General features: G+C 48.4%; 1 protein-coding gene across 1 annotated transcript in view; it reads right to left on the bottom strand.

Annotated features, from left to right (window-relative positions):
- Positions 1–1,614: 1,614 nt before the first annotated feature.
- Positions 1,615–16,796, bottom strand: part of XKR6 (XK related 6) — a 295,851-nt gene continuing 280,669 nt past the window's right edge. The window contains exon 3 of the mRNA XM_009212509.3: positions 1,615–4,502. Within this exon, the coding sequence (XP_009210773.2) occupies positions 3,538–4,502 (965 nt within the window). The 3' untranslated portion in view covers positions 1,615–3,537. The remainder of the gene's footprint in view (positions 4,503–16,796) is intronic.

The raw sequence follows: 16,796 nt of genomic DNA, 5'->3' as shown, positions 1-16,796 counted from the left end.
CATTCCTCTGGGAAGCAGCTGAAGCAGCAGCCCTGAAGGGTTGTCAGGGACTCAGGCAAATGAAAGATTAAATGCTGATGCCCAGTGTGGGACAAAGAGTGACCCTGTCACGGGGCGGCCTTAAGGATCTGGGCTTTCAGGACCAAAGTCATCTGGGTCCGGAGACACGGTCCCCAGGTGGTCTCAGCACTGAGTGTGTATGGAATCCTGCCTTGACGCCCAGGACCATTCACTGGAAGGGGGAGGGCCTCGGGGGAAGGACCCCAGGGGAGATGATGCCAGAAAGTTTCAGGGTAACTGGGAGTGTGGGGAGCTGCTAGAGGCTGATGACAAGAGGACACTGAGGACAGCGCTGGCCTGGTCCTTGCCATCAGGTCTCCCCTGCCTCTTCCATGCCTTGCTCTCTACTTCTTTCCTTGCTTTTCTTCCTTTTCCTGCATCTCTACAAAACCAGCTTTCCCTGCTGCTGCTCACAGATGCATATTTTCATTTTCTTTGTGAGGAAAGTACTGGCATGATGGAGGAGTTCCAGGGAGGGGCGAGGATGCCTTTTCAAGTGAGAAGTGTGAAATTAAAAGATTGCTGAAATGTCCCGTGATCTCCTCATTTGTTCCTAGTGGCTAAGACCCTGGAGGCCCTCCCTGAGTTGGAAGTTGCCATCCCAACTCCTGGTGCTCCCGGTCAGCTCAGCATCTACCGTTCTCTTTGTAAGTTTCATGTAAACATGGCAGGATGCACACACAGGGACACACACACGCTAATTGTGCAAGAGTGAAATAGAGGTGGCGAATTAAAACCTGTGACTGCGCTGAAACAAAAAGAAGGAAGAAAGAAAGAAATCCAAGAACAGACACATAAGCAGAAGTGGCAGAAGTCCCGAGGGGATGCATGAGGGCGTTTCAAGGAAGATGCGCTAAGGACAGACGTGGGCCAGCTCCAGGTGCACAGAGCCCTAGACCCAAGGCAGACAACAGGTGGGACCCCACCAGCTAAAGCGGATGCCCAACCCTCCAATGGCCTCACCTTCCCCAGCCTAGCAGAGTACATCGCAGAGCTCAGGCACGAAGCCCTTGAAAGGCAGCAGGCTGGTGCGATTCAGAAAAGTGCCTCTGACTAGATTACAGCTCCCAAGTGACTCTCCAGGGGCCCACAGGTGGGTCCTTTGATGGGCGTGCAGAGCCCTCCTGGCTGGTTTTCAGTGCTGCCTGTGTGTGCTCTGTTCGTCCTGCTTCCTAGAGTTGGGGGCTCCTCCTCCTCCTGCCCACCAGGGAGGCCCGAGGGGACCCCCGGGTCAGGGACGGGGAGAGGACAGCACCACGATGCTTAGTAAGGATGCATGAAGTCCAGGAAGTCCAGACAAAGAAGAGAGCATTCAGTTTCACAACTGATATTTGAAACTTGTTCTTTAAAAAAAAAGGTTTTAGATAAACAATGAAGGGGGTGGGAAGGAGAAGCCTCACTGAATAATAATTGTTTTTAAAAAAAAAAAAACAAAACTCCACAAACATTAAAAAAATCCCTCAGTTATTGAACTTGTGTTAAGAATAGTTCAATGTGAGGTCTTGCACCCTAAACAGGTATATATTTGGAAAAAAAATCGCAGCTACACACAGCAAAGACTAACAGTATTTACTTAAAAATATTGTGTGTGTCTATATATATATATATACTTATATATATATCTTTTTGTGATTTTTTTCTTTTCCTTTTTTTTTTTTTTTTGTTTTTTTTTTGTTTTGTGCCCAAGTAGAGATACGATGGGATTGAAACGATGCCCTAGAACAGAAATATTCTTTAAAGGAACAATACTTTGAAAAATAAAAAGTTTTTAAATGGTTGAACATACTTGCAACACCTGCAGAAATTCAACTTGATACAATGAGAAAATAAACAGTGGAATCAAATCCTCACCCAAATGGCACGGCCTCTAAGGCCTGGAGTCCGCTGCTGCTGTGAGTCTCGCCACCCAAACCAGGGCTCGTGGGCAGGCGGCATCCCTTCCCTGCCACTCCAGAGCCCCTGCCCCCATGCTCTGCTGAACCAATCCGTAATCCAAGTCCATCTTACATCAGTTTTGTATATCTCTGGCAAGACTTTGCAGCAGGGACACACACATATATACGTGTGCTATGGGCACACACACACATACACACACAAACACACACATACTACACACACAAAATTTCCCACTCAACCCAGATGCACCAGGTGAGCTGAATGATTTTCAGCCAACCACAACGGTGAAAGACAGAAGCACCAAACAGTCTTTGAAATGGGTCAGTTATTACAATTTTGACTTTTTATATATATGTATATATATATATTCTAGTTTTCCTCTTTGTGTTATTTTTTTTTTTAAAAAAAGCACAAATGAAAAATGAAGAATTCTTTCCAGATCAATTTAAGGCTTCCCACCAAATGGAAACAGAAGAGGCTTTACACAATATCACATGTGATAAATGTCTACCGTTCACAGCCTTAAAATGATGGAACTAATCATTGTTGCCAGTCACTGATTAAGTATTGTGCCTTTAAATTGATGTCGTTCTTTTTGCTACTATGCTGAGTTTTATTATTACTGATTATGTATATAGAAATCTCCTTTAATTTGCTTTAGAATGTCCTGTCCTTACCGAATTATTGGGGTGGCTTTTTGTTTTGTTCTGGTTTGCTTTTCACTGGGAAACAAATGTGATTCTTGCTAGGCAAATGCTGAAATGGCACATAGTCAGCCTTCAAGTAGCTGCTCCAGCCATTTGAGTTTCAAACAGCCCTCGAGCTCCTAGAAGGCTCTGCGAAGTGGGGAGAAGGTCCGGAGAGGAGGAGGAGAAACTGAAAAGAGGGACGGGTTTTATGCTTTCACTTTTGGTAAATTTGTTTTCTTCAATACAAATAATCAGATAGGAAGAATAATTGCTTTATGTTGTCTTTGTTGGTTGGTTTTTGTTTCACTTTTAGATTGTTTCATTTGATTGTTTAATTTCCCCTCTCCTGGTGCAAAAATCACCAGAGAGTTTTGCATGAGAAAACGTGACAGTACTTAATGAAACTCAGCACCTAAGGGCATAAGGCAGTTGAAGGTTTTTTGTTTGTTTGTGTTTGTTTTGTTTTGTTTTGTTCTTTCAATCAGCACCAATCCCATAAATGATCTACACTTGGTGTAAGGTAAAAAACATTTTTTTTTTTCTTTTGGAGTGGAGACAACTCCTCCTTCTCCACTCTATGAACCATAGCGTGGGATTTTTCAATACTGTTTCTTATGTGTAAAAAACAAAAGAAAGGTTTTCTTTTTGTTTTTACTTACAAAACATAGAGAATATCTTTGTATACATACAGCGACTGGAAAGAAAGCTTATTTGAAGGGGTTGTGACTTATTAATTTTTTTTTTCTTTTGTAGTGGTGGTGTTGGTGTGGCGGTGTTGGTGGTGGTGGCGGTGGTTCTGTGTATTGGGGGAAGGGAGGGTTATATTTCTTGCAAGCGGTGTTTGCCGCAAACCAAACTTAAAGTCCCCTTCTCAATTTGGGTCAAGATGCTCTTAGAGTGAAGACTCATACTGTAGCAACTCATAGAGGAGTGGTCCGTCTCGATATCGAATGCCTACTGCGGTGGGGGTGATGTACTGCAGAATGTTAATAGTCCTTCTCAGCCTCCTGTCTACAAAATGAGCATCCCAAGCTGGGTATCGCTTTCTTGGCATGTCAATCTTAATGAGGGGCCCTTCTGGGAGGTAAGGACGCCCCAACGGGGTAGGGGGCCCCATGGGTCTCACTTGGAAAACGGGCAAGCAAGTGTCAGCCGTGAGATCCTCCTGTTGTTCCGTTACGGCTCTGGTGGGCGTAACCTGGGTCCCCCGGTACCCAGGGATCTGAGGCGCCATGGGCTCAACATCGGGGGGCAAAGGGATGCCCCAGAGCAGCTCGGCACAACAGGAGCTGGCAAGGATCTTAGCTCGTGGCCCCATGGGATGCAGCACACCATAGTATAAGAGCATCAGTGCGATCCCAGCCACAAAGCTAATAAAGACACAACACAGTGCTGGCACCGCATAGGAGTCAGTGGTCTCCGGGTCTCTGTAAAAATACCAAAGGAACGTCAAGGCAGCATTCTCGGTCAAGACTATCGTATAATATGCAAACATTCGATATCGAGTCCGCCCTTCCTTGACGTTAAACCAGCAGAAAATGTACACAATCCCTACCACCATGTTGAAGAGGATCTCCTCCCACTTGGACATGCAGAAGTCTGTTCCGCCATGGATGATCCAGAAGGCCATGGCGCACCAGTGAACCACCACGAAGATCCCAAAATAGAGCTGGAAGATGGAAGCAAAGAGGGCAAAAGAGATCACTCGGGATGAGATGGTGAAGAGGCGCCAGAAGAGCTGGATGACGGCCCCTCTGTAGCTCATGCTCTTCTTGTCGTCCCTGGAGTCCCGCAGCAGCTTGTGATAGGAGGCTAGCACCCAAGCCAGGGACATCAGGGAAGTTGCAGAGGAGACACCTGCCGGAAAGACACAAACCCACACAGTCAAAACCTTGGACATCAACCGCAGGGTACAGCGAAGCTGCCGGCTGAGGAGACGCCCACATACACCACGATCTAAAGGAGGAGGGAGAAAGAAACACAGAATCAGGAACCGAACTTGGAGGTCACAGCTGCTCCCTACGCTGACAACTCGGGAGATGGAGCTTTTGTTTCAACAACCCCATTTGCCATTTTGGGAGCTCATTGGCTCAAGGGTGACACTGAGTCAGTGTATTTTGCTAGGGGGCTGAGAGGTGGGGCCACATCTGCCATGGGCAGGCCTTTGTGGGTTCAGTCTTAAGGAATCATGTGATTCTTGTGGCACACAGATGTGTGGCTGGCATTGGTGTCCCTGTCACCAGTAGCCTGTTCTCTTAGAGGAGCCCACAGGAGGAATCGCCAATTGTGAAGACCAAGGGTTTACCCACTGCCCTGAGTTCCACACTGTTCTCCTCTGAGAAGGTGCTGGAATCATGCTTCTGCCTTTTTCTCACCTCACTCAAAGTCCCAAAAGTCCCTTTCCTGAACCTTCTTCCAGTTAGCTTCTCCCCCACCTGCCACTCAAGGCCACCAAGATCCAGGACACTGGGATATCTCGCCCGTTTCACAGACTTCCTCTCACACCCACTCTGGTCTTTTCGGTCTCTCCACAATCCCTGTTGCTTTCTCCAACCGACTGCTGCTCAGAGTGCTCTTAAGCCTTGACTTGTGAAGCTCTGTCCTTCTCTGGTTGCCCTCTGGGTTCAGCAGTGGTGTCACTCGGGCTTTGGGGGTGCCTCTTCCCCTTACTCATTTTCCAAGGCTTCTGAGGCCTCTGCACTTTACTCCCTGCATTTCCTCCCACAATGGGCAAATATTCAGAGAGTCTGAGTGTGCCTAATCCCAAGTCATACTCATATTGCCATAGAGCAATTTTATATACAACTCTGACTACTTGATATTTGCAACTAAACCAAATGAAACACAATCCATTGTTATTGAAGTCTCCCCAAATCCACCCGTGAACAACCAGTCATTATTCGAGTGCTGTCATACAATCTCCATTTGAGCAAGATTCCTCCATTACCAACCCCCAGCTCCCCGTGCATCAGTTGCACAGTCCATCTGGGGTCTCTTTTGTTGGTCTTTCCTCCCAAAATTTCACAACTAAATGTAAGTAAATGCAACAGGAGGCCGAATGCTGTCCCACCGGCAATGACCTCCTTAGGAAAGCCTTACCCTCCCACAGAGCACAGTTTCCCCACGACATTCTTCCAGGTTGAAATCAAAGTTACCCAGTCATTTTCTCCCTTAAGCTCAAAGATCAGATCCAGAAGCCCCATTCATCAAGACACCAGTTAAACTTCCCCAGAACGCCAGGCTTCGGCTTGTCTCTCCCTGGGACCTGCCCAACTCCCCACAACTCTCCAAAGCCCAATGAAGAATCCAAGTCCTCTGCCACGTGACACTCTCCCAGCACTGGCTCTGCCTCGCGCGTCTCACAAAGGCCCCCTCCTTCCATCATCTCAAATGATGCTCAGAGTCCTAGCTTGAAGAACAGGCAATAAAAAAGTCTGTTAACTGTTACAATGGGCATGTGTCACTTTGATAGTAATAACAACCATGGAGATTTGAAACAAACAGGGGCAACACAATCCCAAGTTCTCCATGGAAATCTATCTGGAAAACATCTAAAGAGCATTCATGGCAATTTTCCTTTCACTTCTCTAGAAAGTTCTGAACATGACACATGTCCTGCTTCCCTTGTGGTACACACAGTGCATCTCATGTGTGTCTGCAGAGGCTGCACATGGTTGGTCAGGGAAACTTTTAGTGCTCACATTGTCTGTTAGGCTGCAGCAGGGAGGAGAACTTCCCTTAGGTGTAACGTGACGTAGGTTGTAGATTTCTGGAGGGCAGACGATGTACAATTACTTTTTTTTTTTTTTTTTTTGAGACAGGGTTTTATTACCCTGTCACCCAGGCTGGAGTGCAGAGGCGTAATCAGTGCTCACTGAAGCCTCAACCTCCTGTGCTCAAGTGATCCTCCTGTCTCCCATACCTGGGACCACAGGCATGTGCCAGTGAGCCCAGCTAACTTTTTTATTTTTAATTTTTGTACAGACAGAGTTTCTTCTTCTGCTTCTTCTCTCTCTCTTTTTTTTTTTTTTTTTTTTTTTTGAGATGGGAGTCTCACTTTGTCACCCAGGCTGGAGTGAAGTGGCATGATCTCCACTCACCGCAACCTCCATTTGCCAGGTTCAAGCGATTCTCCTGCCTCAGCCTCCCGAGTAGCTGGGACTACAGGCACACACCACCATACCTGGCTAATTTTTGTATTTTTAGCAGAGACAAGGTTTCACCATGTTGGCCAGGCTGGTCTTGAACTCCTGACCTCAAGTGATCTGCCCACCTTGGCCTCCCATTGTGCTGGGATTACAGGCGTGAGCCCCCGTGGCCAGCCTAGAGACAGAGTTTTAACATGTTGCCCAGGCTGATCTCGAACTCTTGGCTCAAAAAATCCTCCCACTTTGACCTCCCAGAGCGCTGGGATTACAGGCATGAGTCACCGCGCCTGGCTGAAATCACACCTTCATAGTCTGGACCCAGCACTGAAGCACCCTCAAAAATTTCCATTAAACATCCTCCTGACATCCTTGCTCTCCAGCCGAATTCATTGCTTGATGTTCATCATGAACATCTCGTAGGTCCTGCCAACCCATAGTAATCAGATGGGAGTTCTATGGGAGCTGAGTGGGAAGAAGGCTTGATTGTTGTGTTCCTTCTGATAAACTCTATTACCTTCTACTCAGAAAAGCATAAGTGCTGAGCTCATAAAGCAAGAAGGTGCAGCTCAGCTTCTGCTGGGACCTGGTCAGATCCAGTCGAGTTCTGAGCATGCTTCGAACAGACTTGGGGTGCAGAGTTAGGATCAACCTCAGCCTTCGTTGTTCTGACTTTGCTGTTCTCTGTGCTGTGACATTGGCCCTGTTCACACCAATTATGAATAAATGGGAATTCAAATGCCCATCAGCCACAAATTGCAAAGCCAAATAGAATTCTTCTCCATTCTTCCGCCTTCAGAGTTACCTACCCCATTTCCAGATGTGTGGCTATGGTTCTGAAGACTGGTGTTCTCTTCCTGCCACTCCCTTCATGGCGGTGGTGCTGAAACTACTCTTGTTTTAGCTGACCAGGCACTGCAGTTGAGGCTTCTAGAATTTCTCCCAAGGGTACTGCACAAACATTCCTCAGTGTTGCAAGACATCACTGCTAACTTACAAGGAGGGCTTGGGAAATGGTCCCATGGAAGACTGTGATTCCAGGCATCTGACTGGGGAGTCTGCTAGAGAGCTAATGGCCAGCTCAGTTTTAAGTCTCTGCTTCATCTGTTCCTGACTTGGTCAAGTTATGAATGGCCAAACCTTCTATCCAGGGGAGCTTCTCAGACCATCCACTTTAACCCACCCATTCCACAGGAAGCAGAGGTGCAGGGGCTTGGGTGGCTTCCTCAAGACTGTCCTGAGAACCACTGGCCATCTCTGTGAAGACAGAATGCTTCCTGCCATGCCACTCTCCATCCTTTCTCCATCTGGTCCCTCTGTCAGTTCAGTTTTCCAGATATCCAGCAGGCAACACCTTTCTCAAGGTCCTTTGTACTGAAGGTCGTCAGCCTTCTCCAATGGTGGGAGCCTGTTCTGGTGTCCAGCCATTAGATCTTCAGAGTTGGAACGCCAGGCCACATCCTTGACACTGTGAAATGCTCCAAACAGTGAAAGGAGAAGGTGAACTTCCACCACCTGCCCAAGATCAAAAAGAACACCTTTGGCCACACAGAGCAATGGGGAGTGGGTGTACAGGCCTCGTGCCCTTGAAGTGACTGCCCCTCTCTCTCTCTGCCAGCAACAGAGGCAGGGATGATCCTGTAAGGAGGGGAATTGCCTGGGGGATGTCAAAACTCTTACCCCCATCACTTTCTAATCCACCTCATCACCAAAGCATTCCCCATTCTATCCAAGGCTCTGGGCACATTTTCTGGGACCAGAGCTGATGCAGTTGGTAGGCTGAGTTCATCCCTGAGAAGAGACCAGGAAAGCCAGGCCCACTTCAGGACCCCATTTGGGAACAGGTTTCTACTGGATGCTTAACAGAGGGTAGTCCTTGCCCTGGTGGGACTCAAAAACCTGTGATGGAGGGCATCAATGAACGTGTCTTCAGCCTGCCCCCCAGGAACTCATCTGGACGTGTCTGTGACATTGTCTACATCGTTACGTTTGGTCAAGGGACCACATGTTCATGGCTCAGCCACTTCTGCATCTTTTCCCTGAACAAGTCCTGCAGCCCCTACAGGATCGCCACTGCAATTCTTCCTCAGAGGGCCATGAGCAAAGGGTGCCTTGAGGACAGCCTGTGAATTCTGGGGACTCAATTGGGGCAGGAGATGGGAAGCTAGGACAGAAGATGCACTTCTTGCTCTGAACCCTCCCCATCCGTGCACCTGATTATCCCAGAGAACCTGGCAGGATTCACTGAGCATCTACATGCATTTTCTTATTGAGAAGGGCCTGGGGAGGTAGGTGCTAAGTTGTGTCTCCCCCACAAAATCCATATACTGAAGCTCTAACCCCTAGGACCGCAGAATGTAGCTGTGTTTAGAGATAGGGCCTTTAAAGAGCCGATTAAGGTAAAACGAGGCCATTAGGATGGACCCTAACCCTATGTGACCGGGTCCTTCTAAGAAGTGGAGATTAGGACACAGGTACACATACAGGGGGATGACCATGTGAGGACACAGCCAGAAGACAGGCATCTACAAGCCAAGGAAGTCGTCTCAGGAGAGACTTCTCAGACCAGTAGCACCTTGATCTGCAGTGCTCTGTGACCGCAGCCTGAGCAGACGCATACTGTGCGGACAGAACCACGCACAACCACCGCCAAGTGATTCATCTTCAAAGCTTGCTGTGTGTTCTGTTACAGAGGGAGGGAGTGCAGGTTCTTCCTTCTCTGCAGTGGCTCACTTGGAAAATTTCCTTCTTGTCTGAAGTCAACTCAAAAGTCAATGCATTCTCCTAGGTAAGACCCAAGCACACAGGAACCGGCTGTGGAGGCCCCCAGTGAAATTCCTGGACAGGCCTGGGAGCATCTATGGTTCCCTTCCACTTCCAGCTCCATCGCTTTCTGTATTCCGAAGATCAGACTAGAAATTGTTACACACTTCACGTTCGGCTGTGACAAGCTCTGAGCAGTGACCTTCACAGCTCCCTTTCCCTGGTGCAGACCAGGAGGCAGGGCTGGCAGCATGCCCACTGAGCTGACCTTAGTGCAGTGCAGCTGGCTGGGAGGTCACTGGACCAGAGACCCCTGGGGCTGGGGGGCTGGGGGGCTGGGGAAGGGCAACTCCCCAGAGAAAGGCTTGGAGAGAGGGCCTTTGGGCTCTGATTACCAGCCCTGGGGTCTCAGGTTCCAGAAATGGAATGGCCACACCTTATGACCGATGGCACAAAGCCAGAGGGGCAGTCATCAGGGAATGTCCTATTTGGTGGTTTCAATGCCCAGGGGTCATGGCCAGTTGGGGAACAAAGCAAAACGTGTGACTATGGGTGCCCTACCTAATGAGAAGCACAGTGACAGGGCGTCTTGCAAAGGATGAGATCCTAGAACCTGGAGGGAGTAGGTGAGGCGGGAGAGCAAGGAGGTGCCACGGAAGGGGTCAGGCCAGGCAGGGAGGCTGTGACCGGGATGGGTCAGGGTGGAGCTGCATCAGGGGGCCAGTCACATCTCCAATAAGGGTACCTGAAGGAGGAAACAATGTCCAGAGCTCCCTACAGGCTGAACGCAGCACCTGGAGGAAAACATGCTCCAGAAAGCCGCAGGAGTGCCTAGAGATGGTCACCAACTGCCCCTGAGCCAGAGCTGGGCTCAACTGCAGGAATGTGTTTTGCAGAATGGGAGGTGAAGGCCCAGCCCTGCCTCACCTACTCTCTGCCCGAGAGTGTCAGCCCATACCCACCACTAAGTTATGTGTCAGAAACACACTTGATGAAGAGGGACCTAAGCATGGGGCAGGACAGGAGTGGGAAGAGTCAGCTATGTGCAGTTCCCCAGATCCCAGCTTCCTGCCTCTTTCCTCCCCAGCTCCTTCTCCCTGGCTTGTTCCCATCAGTGGGTAGCCAGGGTCAAGGTTCTCCCATTTACACAGCAAAGGCCCTGGACCCTGTATCCTTTCCTGAAACTGTCCCTTCTCTCCTTGTCTCATCTTCTCCAAGCTTCCCGAAGGCAGGCCACTTGCCCTCCTCACTCTCCCACCACCTGCTTTCCTCCCAAATCAGCCCCGGTGGAGACCTGTGGCTCAGGTCATGCAGCATTCGGAGGACTGCCTTGGTGCTTCTCCTCCTGGCTCTGTGTGACAGCTGGGATTGGGATCTGCTCTGTCCTTCTTCACACCCCACCCTTAGCTGTTCCCCAGTTCTCTTCCTGCCATCTCTTGAGCTCTTTATGGCAGCCTTTTCCTGCCAGGTTTCTTATCCCCATATTACAGATGAGGAAACCGAACCAGCAGTGAAGAGACGTGGATGTGGCCACAGCCATATCCTGATATTTGCATTCTATGTAATTCTGTGGCATTGTACCCCAGTGGGCTGGTTCTCTAGAGACGCTCCAAACAAGACACAGGCTTAGCTGGTTATCTGTCGGTCTGCACATCAAGGACAACATCTCCCTCTTTCAACCTGGGCCCCCTCCCTCCCTCCCTCCCTCCTGGGGAAGCTAACATTTGGGGGATCTCCACCATCTGCTTTTCAAATTCCTATTTTGTATTTTTCCCACAATGAGTTCCTTTTAGACAGCAATTCTTCCCCTTCCATCTGTCAAACTTCCCTCTGTCTTCCCACATTTTAAAAAAGTCCAGTTTCTTCTTGGAAATGTTCCCAGAAAACGATAAGGCAACTGCGTCCACTGCCTCTCTAAGCATAGCCCACTGTCTCCCGTCCTCGCCTCCCCCCAGGAGACATGGCAAGGGAGTGATGTGACAAACGTACTTTTCTATTTGGGCCACCAAGAGGGAAGAAAACAAGCATCCTGATGCCTTCTATGAGCTAGGCTCAAAGCCGTTAAATAATCTGCCCAAGGCCACACAGCTAGTAAGCAAGAGAGCTCATACTGAAACCCGAGACTATTTCACTCCCCAGAATCTGGATCTGTGCGTGCTGGAGTTGGCCAATTGTTAAACTGTGGGCTGGCTGATGTCATGTTGCAGGCTTGAAATTGGCATGGTGGGAGTATTTACACCACAGCAATTGGCAAATGGTACAAATCAGAGCTCCACCAAATCCTGCTAAATGTTGGTTGTTAAACATTTACCAGCACACCACTGGTCAGGATCAGCCATCCTTCTTGAAAAGCTTGGTGAGTGTCTATGCAAATTAGAAGGGCCTGTCTCCAAATTCAATGCCTATTCTACATTCAATGCTGTACTTCTAGATGTGGTCTTCACATGCAGGGCACTACCTGGTTATCAGGCAGAATTAAATTCCTTAGTGCTAATGAGAAAACAACAACAAAAAAGCAATCTTCCTTTAAAACTTTTGTTGAAAATATGTACACAGGAAATATTAGGCTGGTGAAAAGTAATTGTGGTTTTGCCATTTTAATGGCAAATAACTTCAGGTCTAATGGGTTGCTTTGAGCACAGTCTTTCATAAGCACTGACATACTCGTTTTCATTACATTTCTGTACTTGAAGAGGGTGTGATTCAGATGTGAGGTTTCCACATGGGGTCACTTTAATGCACCTCTGACATCTCCAGATGAACCCTTAAGAAGGGTCAAAGAGTCCAGGCGCAGCGGCTCACGCCTGTAATCCCAGCACTTTGGGAGGCCAAGGCAGGTGGATCACGAGGTCAGGAGATCAAGACCATCCTATCCTGGCCAACATGGTGAAACCCTGTCTCTACTAAAATACAAAAAAAAAATTAACTGGGTGTGGTGGTACGCACCTGTAGTCCCAGCTACTCTGGAGGCTGAGACAGGGGAATCACTTGAACCCGGGAGGTGGAGGTTGCCGTGAGCCGAGATCACGCCACTGCACTCCAGCCTGGCGATGGAGCGAGGCTCCATCTCAGAAAAAAAAAAAAAAAAAAAAAAAAAGAAGGGTCAAAGAGAAGAGACGGCAATCACATCTGTGGCCCTAGCCCTCAGGACTGACATACATGTGGCTGACGAGATTGGGAAAAACCCAAGGCTGATCGAAGTGATCCCGTGTAAACATAAGAAAGGAGAATTTGGATATCTCAGAAAAGCCAAAATCTGGGCGATCACACCATCCCTTGGCTGGACAAAAAACTCTTTAATATAAGCGAGATAGGCCAAGGGAGAAAGAATATCAGGTCTTACCATGGTTTCTATGAAATATCTCTTTTTTTTTTTTTTGCCTCTGAATTCATGCATATCATGTCATCTTTTAGTTTCTAGTAAATTCAATAACACTGATATCTTTCCTCTACTGAGTAGCCACCTTGACCCAGACTCTATGCTAGGCACTGCACATAAATTAATTGTTCTTCCTTAGCATGCTATCAGCAGCAGTAGACTGATTTCAAGATGAAGAGAGAGGCTCACAGACTAATTAAGTAACTTTTCCACATCAAGCAGTTAAGAAGTTGTAGAACTGGAATTTGAACACGGGCCTGCCTGAATCCAAAACTCAGATTGTTTTTTGAATCACTGGGAAAGATCTCTTTCCATCCTCAACCACAAATTAAAGAATTATCATTGAGGCTTATACATCAGTTTCTTATTAATTTGGTTATCATATGTCAGCCCTCTGATCATCTCTGTGAGCACTGACAAAGTCAAATTTGTGGGTCTACACAGCAAAGGACCCACCCCTGGGAGGCCCTGCCTAGATGTTCAAGCCACTGCAAAGCTGGCAACACTTCTGTTCTGTCTCTCTTGCCTGAATTGCTGGAATGGCCTCCTAACTGGCCTCTCTGCATCTGCCCTCCTCTCAACACTCCATCCACACTACAGCAGCCAACATGATTAAGCTACAATGTTTCCCTCCACGTGGCTTCCGGTGCCTGGTAGACCATCAAGGGTCACTGATTTTCAATACGCCTTTTGTGTGGGAGGATGTACACGCCCACCCTGCTGGACTGAGGTGTGGCTGAGACTTGCTCTAGCCAGACACGTGAGCAGAAGGGATGTGTGGCCCTGCCGGGCAGAAGAGGATGCTCACCCATGCTCCAGGAAGAGGCTGCTCCACCGGGACCCATGACTCACAGGTAACGAGCGGGAAGTAAATCGAAAATGCTTAAGGCCATTGGAACTATGGAGGTATTTTAAACTGCAGCATGGCCAGCCTGTCCTCACTGATGTGCTAAGTCACCCCAGGTAAAAGCTACAGTCCTCAGAAGGGCCAGCAGGGCTGCCCTGCCCTATATATATATATATATATGTATATACATATACACACACGTATATATAGTCACCCATGGGACCAGCCTGCTTTCCCCTCCCAGGAATCTCCCCCTCCAACGGGTAAGCTGTTCTTAAATCTAATCTGTCAAGTTCTCTTTGCCCTCCCTAGGGTCCTCTCCTGCTGGCCCTTCAGACATGCTCCAGCCACACTTGCTAGTTCCGCTGCCTGGAATGCTCTCCCCCCTGGTATCCCTACGTTGTCACACAAATGTCATCTTCTCACCAAGACCTTTATGCAAAGATCAGCTTCTCAGCCAGGCCCTCCCCGACCACCACACTTAAAACTGCAACTCCCTGCCATGCTTTGAATGTGTCCCCCAAAAGCTCAGATGTGGGGAACTTAATCACCATTGTAGCATTATGTTAAGAGGTGGGGCCTTCAAGAGGTAGTTAGGCCATGAGGACTCTGCCTCCTGAATGGATTGGTGCAGTTAACACGGAAGTGGGTTGGTTATCCAGGGACTGGGTTCCTGACTTTTAAAAAGTAGTTTGGACTGGGCATGGTGGCTCACGCCTGTGATCCTAGCACTTTGGGAGGCCGAGGCAGGCAGATCACTTGAGGTCAGGAGTTTGAGACTAGCCTAGCCAACATGGCGAAACCCTATCTCTACTAAAAATACAAAAATTTAGCCGGGCGTGGTGGCATGCACCTGTATTCCCAGCTACTTGGGAGGCTGAGGCAGGAGAATTGTTTGAACTGGGGAGGTGGAGGTTGCAGTGAGCTGAGATTGCGCCACTGCACTCCAGCCTGGACGACAAGGCGAGACTGTGTCTCAGAAAAAAAAAAGAAAGTAGTTTGGCCTGAGTTCTCTCTCTCTCTCTCTCTCTTTCTCTCTCTCTCTCTCCCCCCACTCTTGCTATGTTAAGACACAGCAAGGAGGCTCTCACCAGATGCAGCTTCTCAATCTTCAGCTTCTCAGCTTCCAAAACCATGAGCCAAATACGCTTCTATTTTTTTATAAATTACCCAGTCTGTGGTATTATAGCAGCAGAAAATGGACTAAGATACCCCTCAAGACTCCCTCCTGCCTTCTTGCTTTTTTTTCACCGTAGCATTTCATACCACCGTGATCAACTTTTCTCTTACTTGTTACTTTTGGTTTTTTAGTTCTACTATGTTCCACGGTGAATGCTAGCTCCCTAAGGGCAGGGCAGGCATTTGGTTTGGTCCTTCTGGAATTACATGCAAAACTGTGTGGGTTATTTTTCTCATGAAAGAGTCCACAGCTATTCTTGAATTCTTAAGCAGGCAAACAAGGGAAGGGATCATGGCCCCCATCCCTAGCCGCCATGACCTCCCACAGTGCTCTCCAAATGCGGGAAAGGGAGTTCCCTGGGAGCTTTCATTTATGCCTTTGTCATTTAGAAGAAAACCTTGGGGGTTAAAGACAGGGAAGAAAAGGAATTCACATTTCCTGAATGTTTCAGTGCATCAGACATTAAGTATGCCAGACTCTGTGCGTATTTCATTGAATTTAATGGGACAATAATCCCGTGACAATGCCTGTCAGTGTCCCTATTTTACAGAGGAAGGAATTGAGGCTCAGAGAGGTAAAAGAATTTGCCTAAGATTACTGTATTAAGCAAGTCTTTTTATTCTGAGACTTTCACATCTCTGGGGGAGGGGTGGGGGGGACCTTGCTGACCCTGGAGGGACTGCCCCACCCAGGGTTAGCCAATTCTTAGTGAAAGTAAAAAACTCTTCTATGAGCATGCCTTTCACATGCAGACCAATCCATCCAGACCCACATCTCCCAACCATCTCCTGAATGGGCTCCCACCCTCCCGGTCACTATCCACCTGCCCTCATCTCCCCAGGGCCAGGTACCAGACAACTAGAGACAACCCTGAGGCCTGCAGAAATCAATCAGACTAGCCATCCGAAGCAGCCTTCCTGTCTTACCCACTCCTTCCTGTGGAGACCACAACAGGAGCCTTTGCCCATAGCTCTCCCCTCTCCCCTCTGTCTCCTGACTCACTTGGGTGCTTCTCTGTGTGACCCTGCACTGTGGCATGCCTTGTCCCCTCCTCTTGGGATCTGTGAGTATATTAAACTATCTTTTCTATGCTGGCTCCCTCTGATCTGTTGGTTCTGCCATACCTAAATAATAATAAAACCTATATTTTGAGACCGTTACAAAATTAAGCTGTTGGAGAGGGGATTCAAATCCAATACACCCAAGATGACTTTGATGTCCAAAGGCTCAAATGCTGTGGAGTTACAAAGCTGAAAGCCCTTCTCAGCAGGCTCAAATCCGAGCTCCCATTCATGGGGCCCAGGGCTTCTGTGTCTGGGTCAGGCTCCTGGTCCCATGTTCAAGATCTAGTGACAATAATTTGCTTCCTGTGACAGGAGGGCAAAGTGGTTCTGAGGGTGTGCTCCAGAGCCAGGTTAGCTGCCACCATCTTCCTGCCACATGAGGCTGGATACCATCCCCATTTCCTCATCTGCAAAAAGGCAATAACAATTGAGTGCCCCCTCATGAGGGTACTGTAAGGATCAAAGGTCAAGTGGCTATGAAAGGGCTTAGCTCAGTGCCTAGCACAGAGCAATGTACACCACCAACATACAGGTGGGTGCCAAGAGAGACACATAGCCCACATACACATGCCATGTTTATCCTTGCTCATGTCATTCCCTCTACCTAGAATGATTTTCCTGATCTTCGCCTGGCCAACTCCTGCTCATCCTCCAAGCTCAGCCCAGGCATCGCCTCCTGCTGGGGACCTCCTCTGAGCCCCCCAGGATGCATTGATTCTCACCTCCATAATCTCAACTGCATGCTGTGCATTTCTCCCCCATATCAGTTTTTT

Source organism: Papio anubis, chromosome 8 (assembly GCF_008728515.1).
Source record: "Papio anubis isolate 15944 chromosome 8, Panubis1.0, whole genome shotgun sequence".
Taxonomy (NCBI): Eukaryota; Metazoa; Chordata; class Mammalia; order Primates; family Cercopithecidae; genus Papio; species Papio anubis.
Note: the sequence above shows the minus strand (reverse complement) of the source record. Positions and strands in the feature narration are given on the sequence as shown.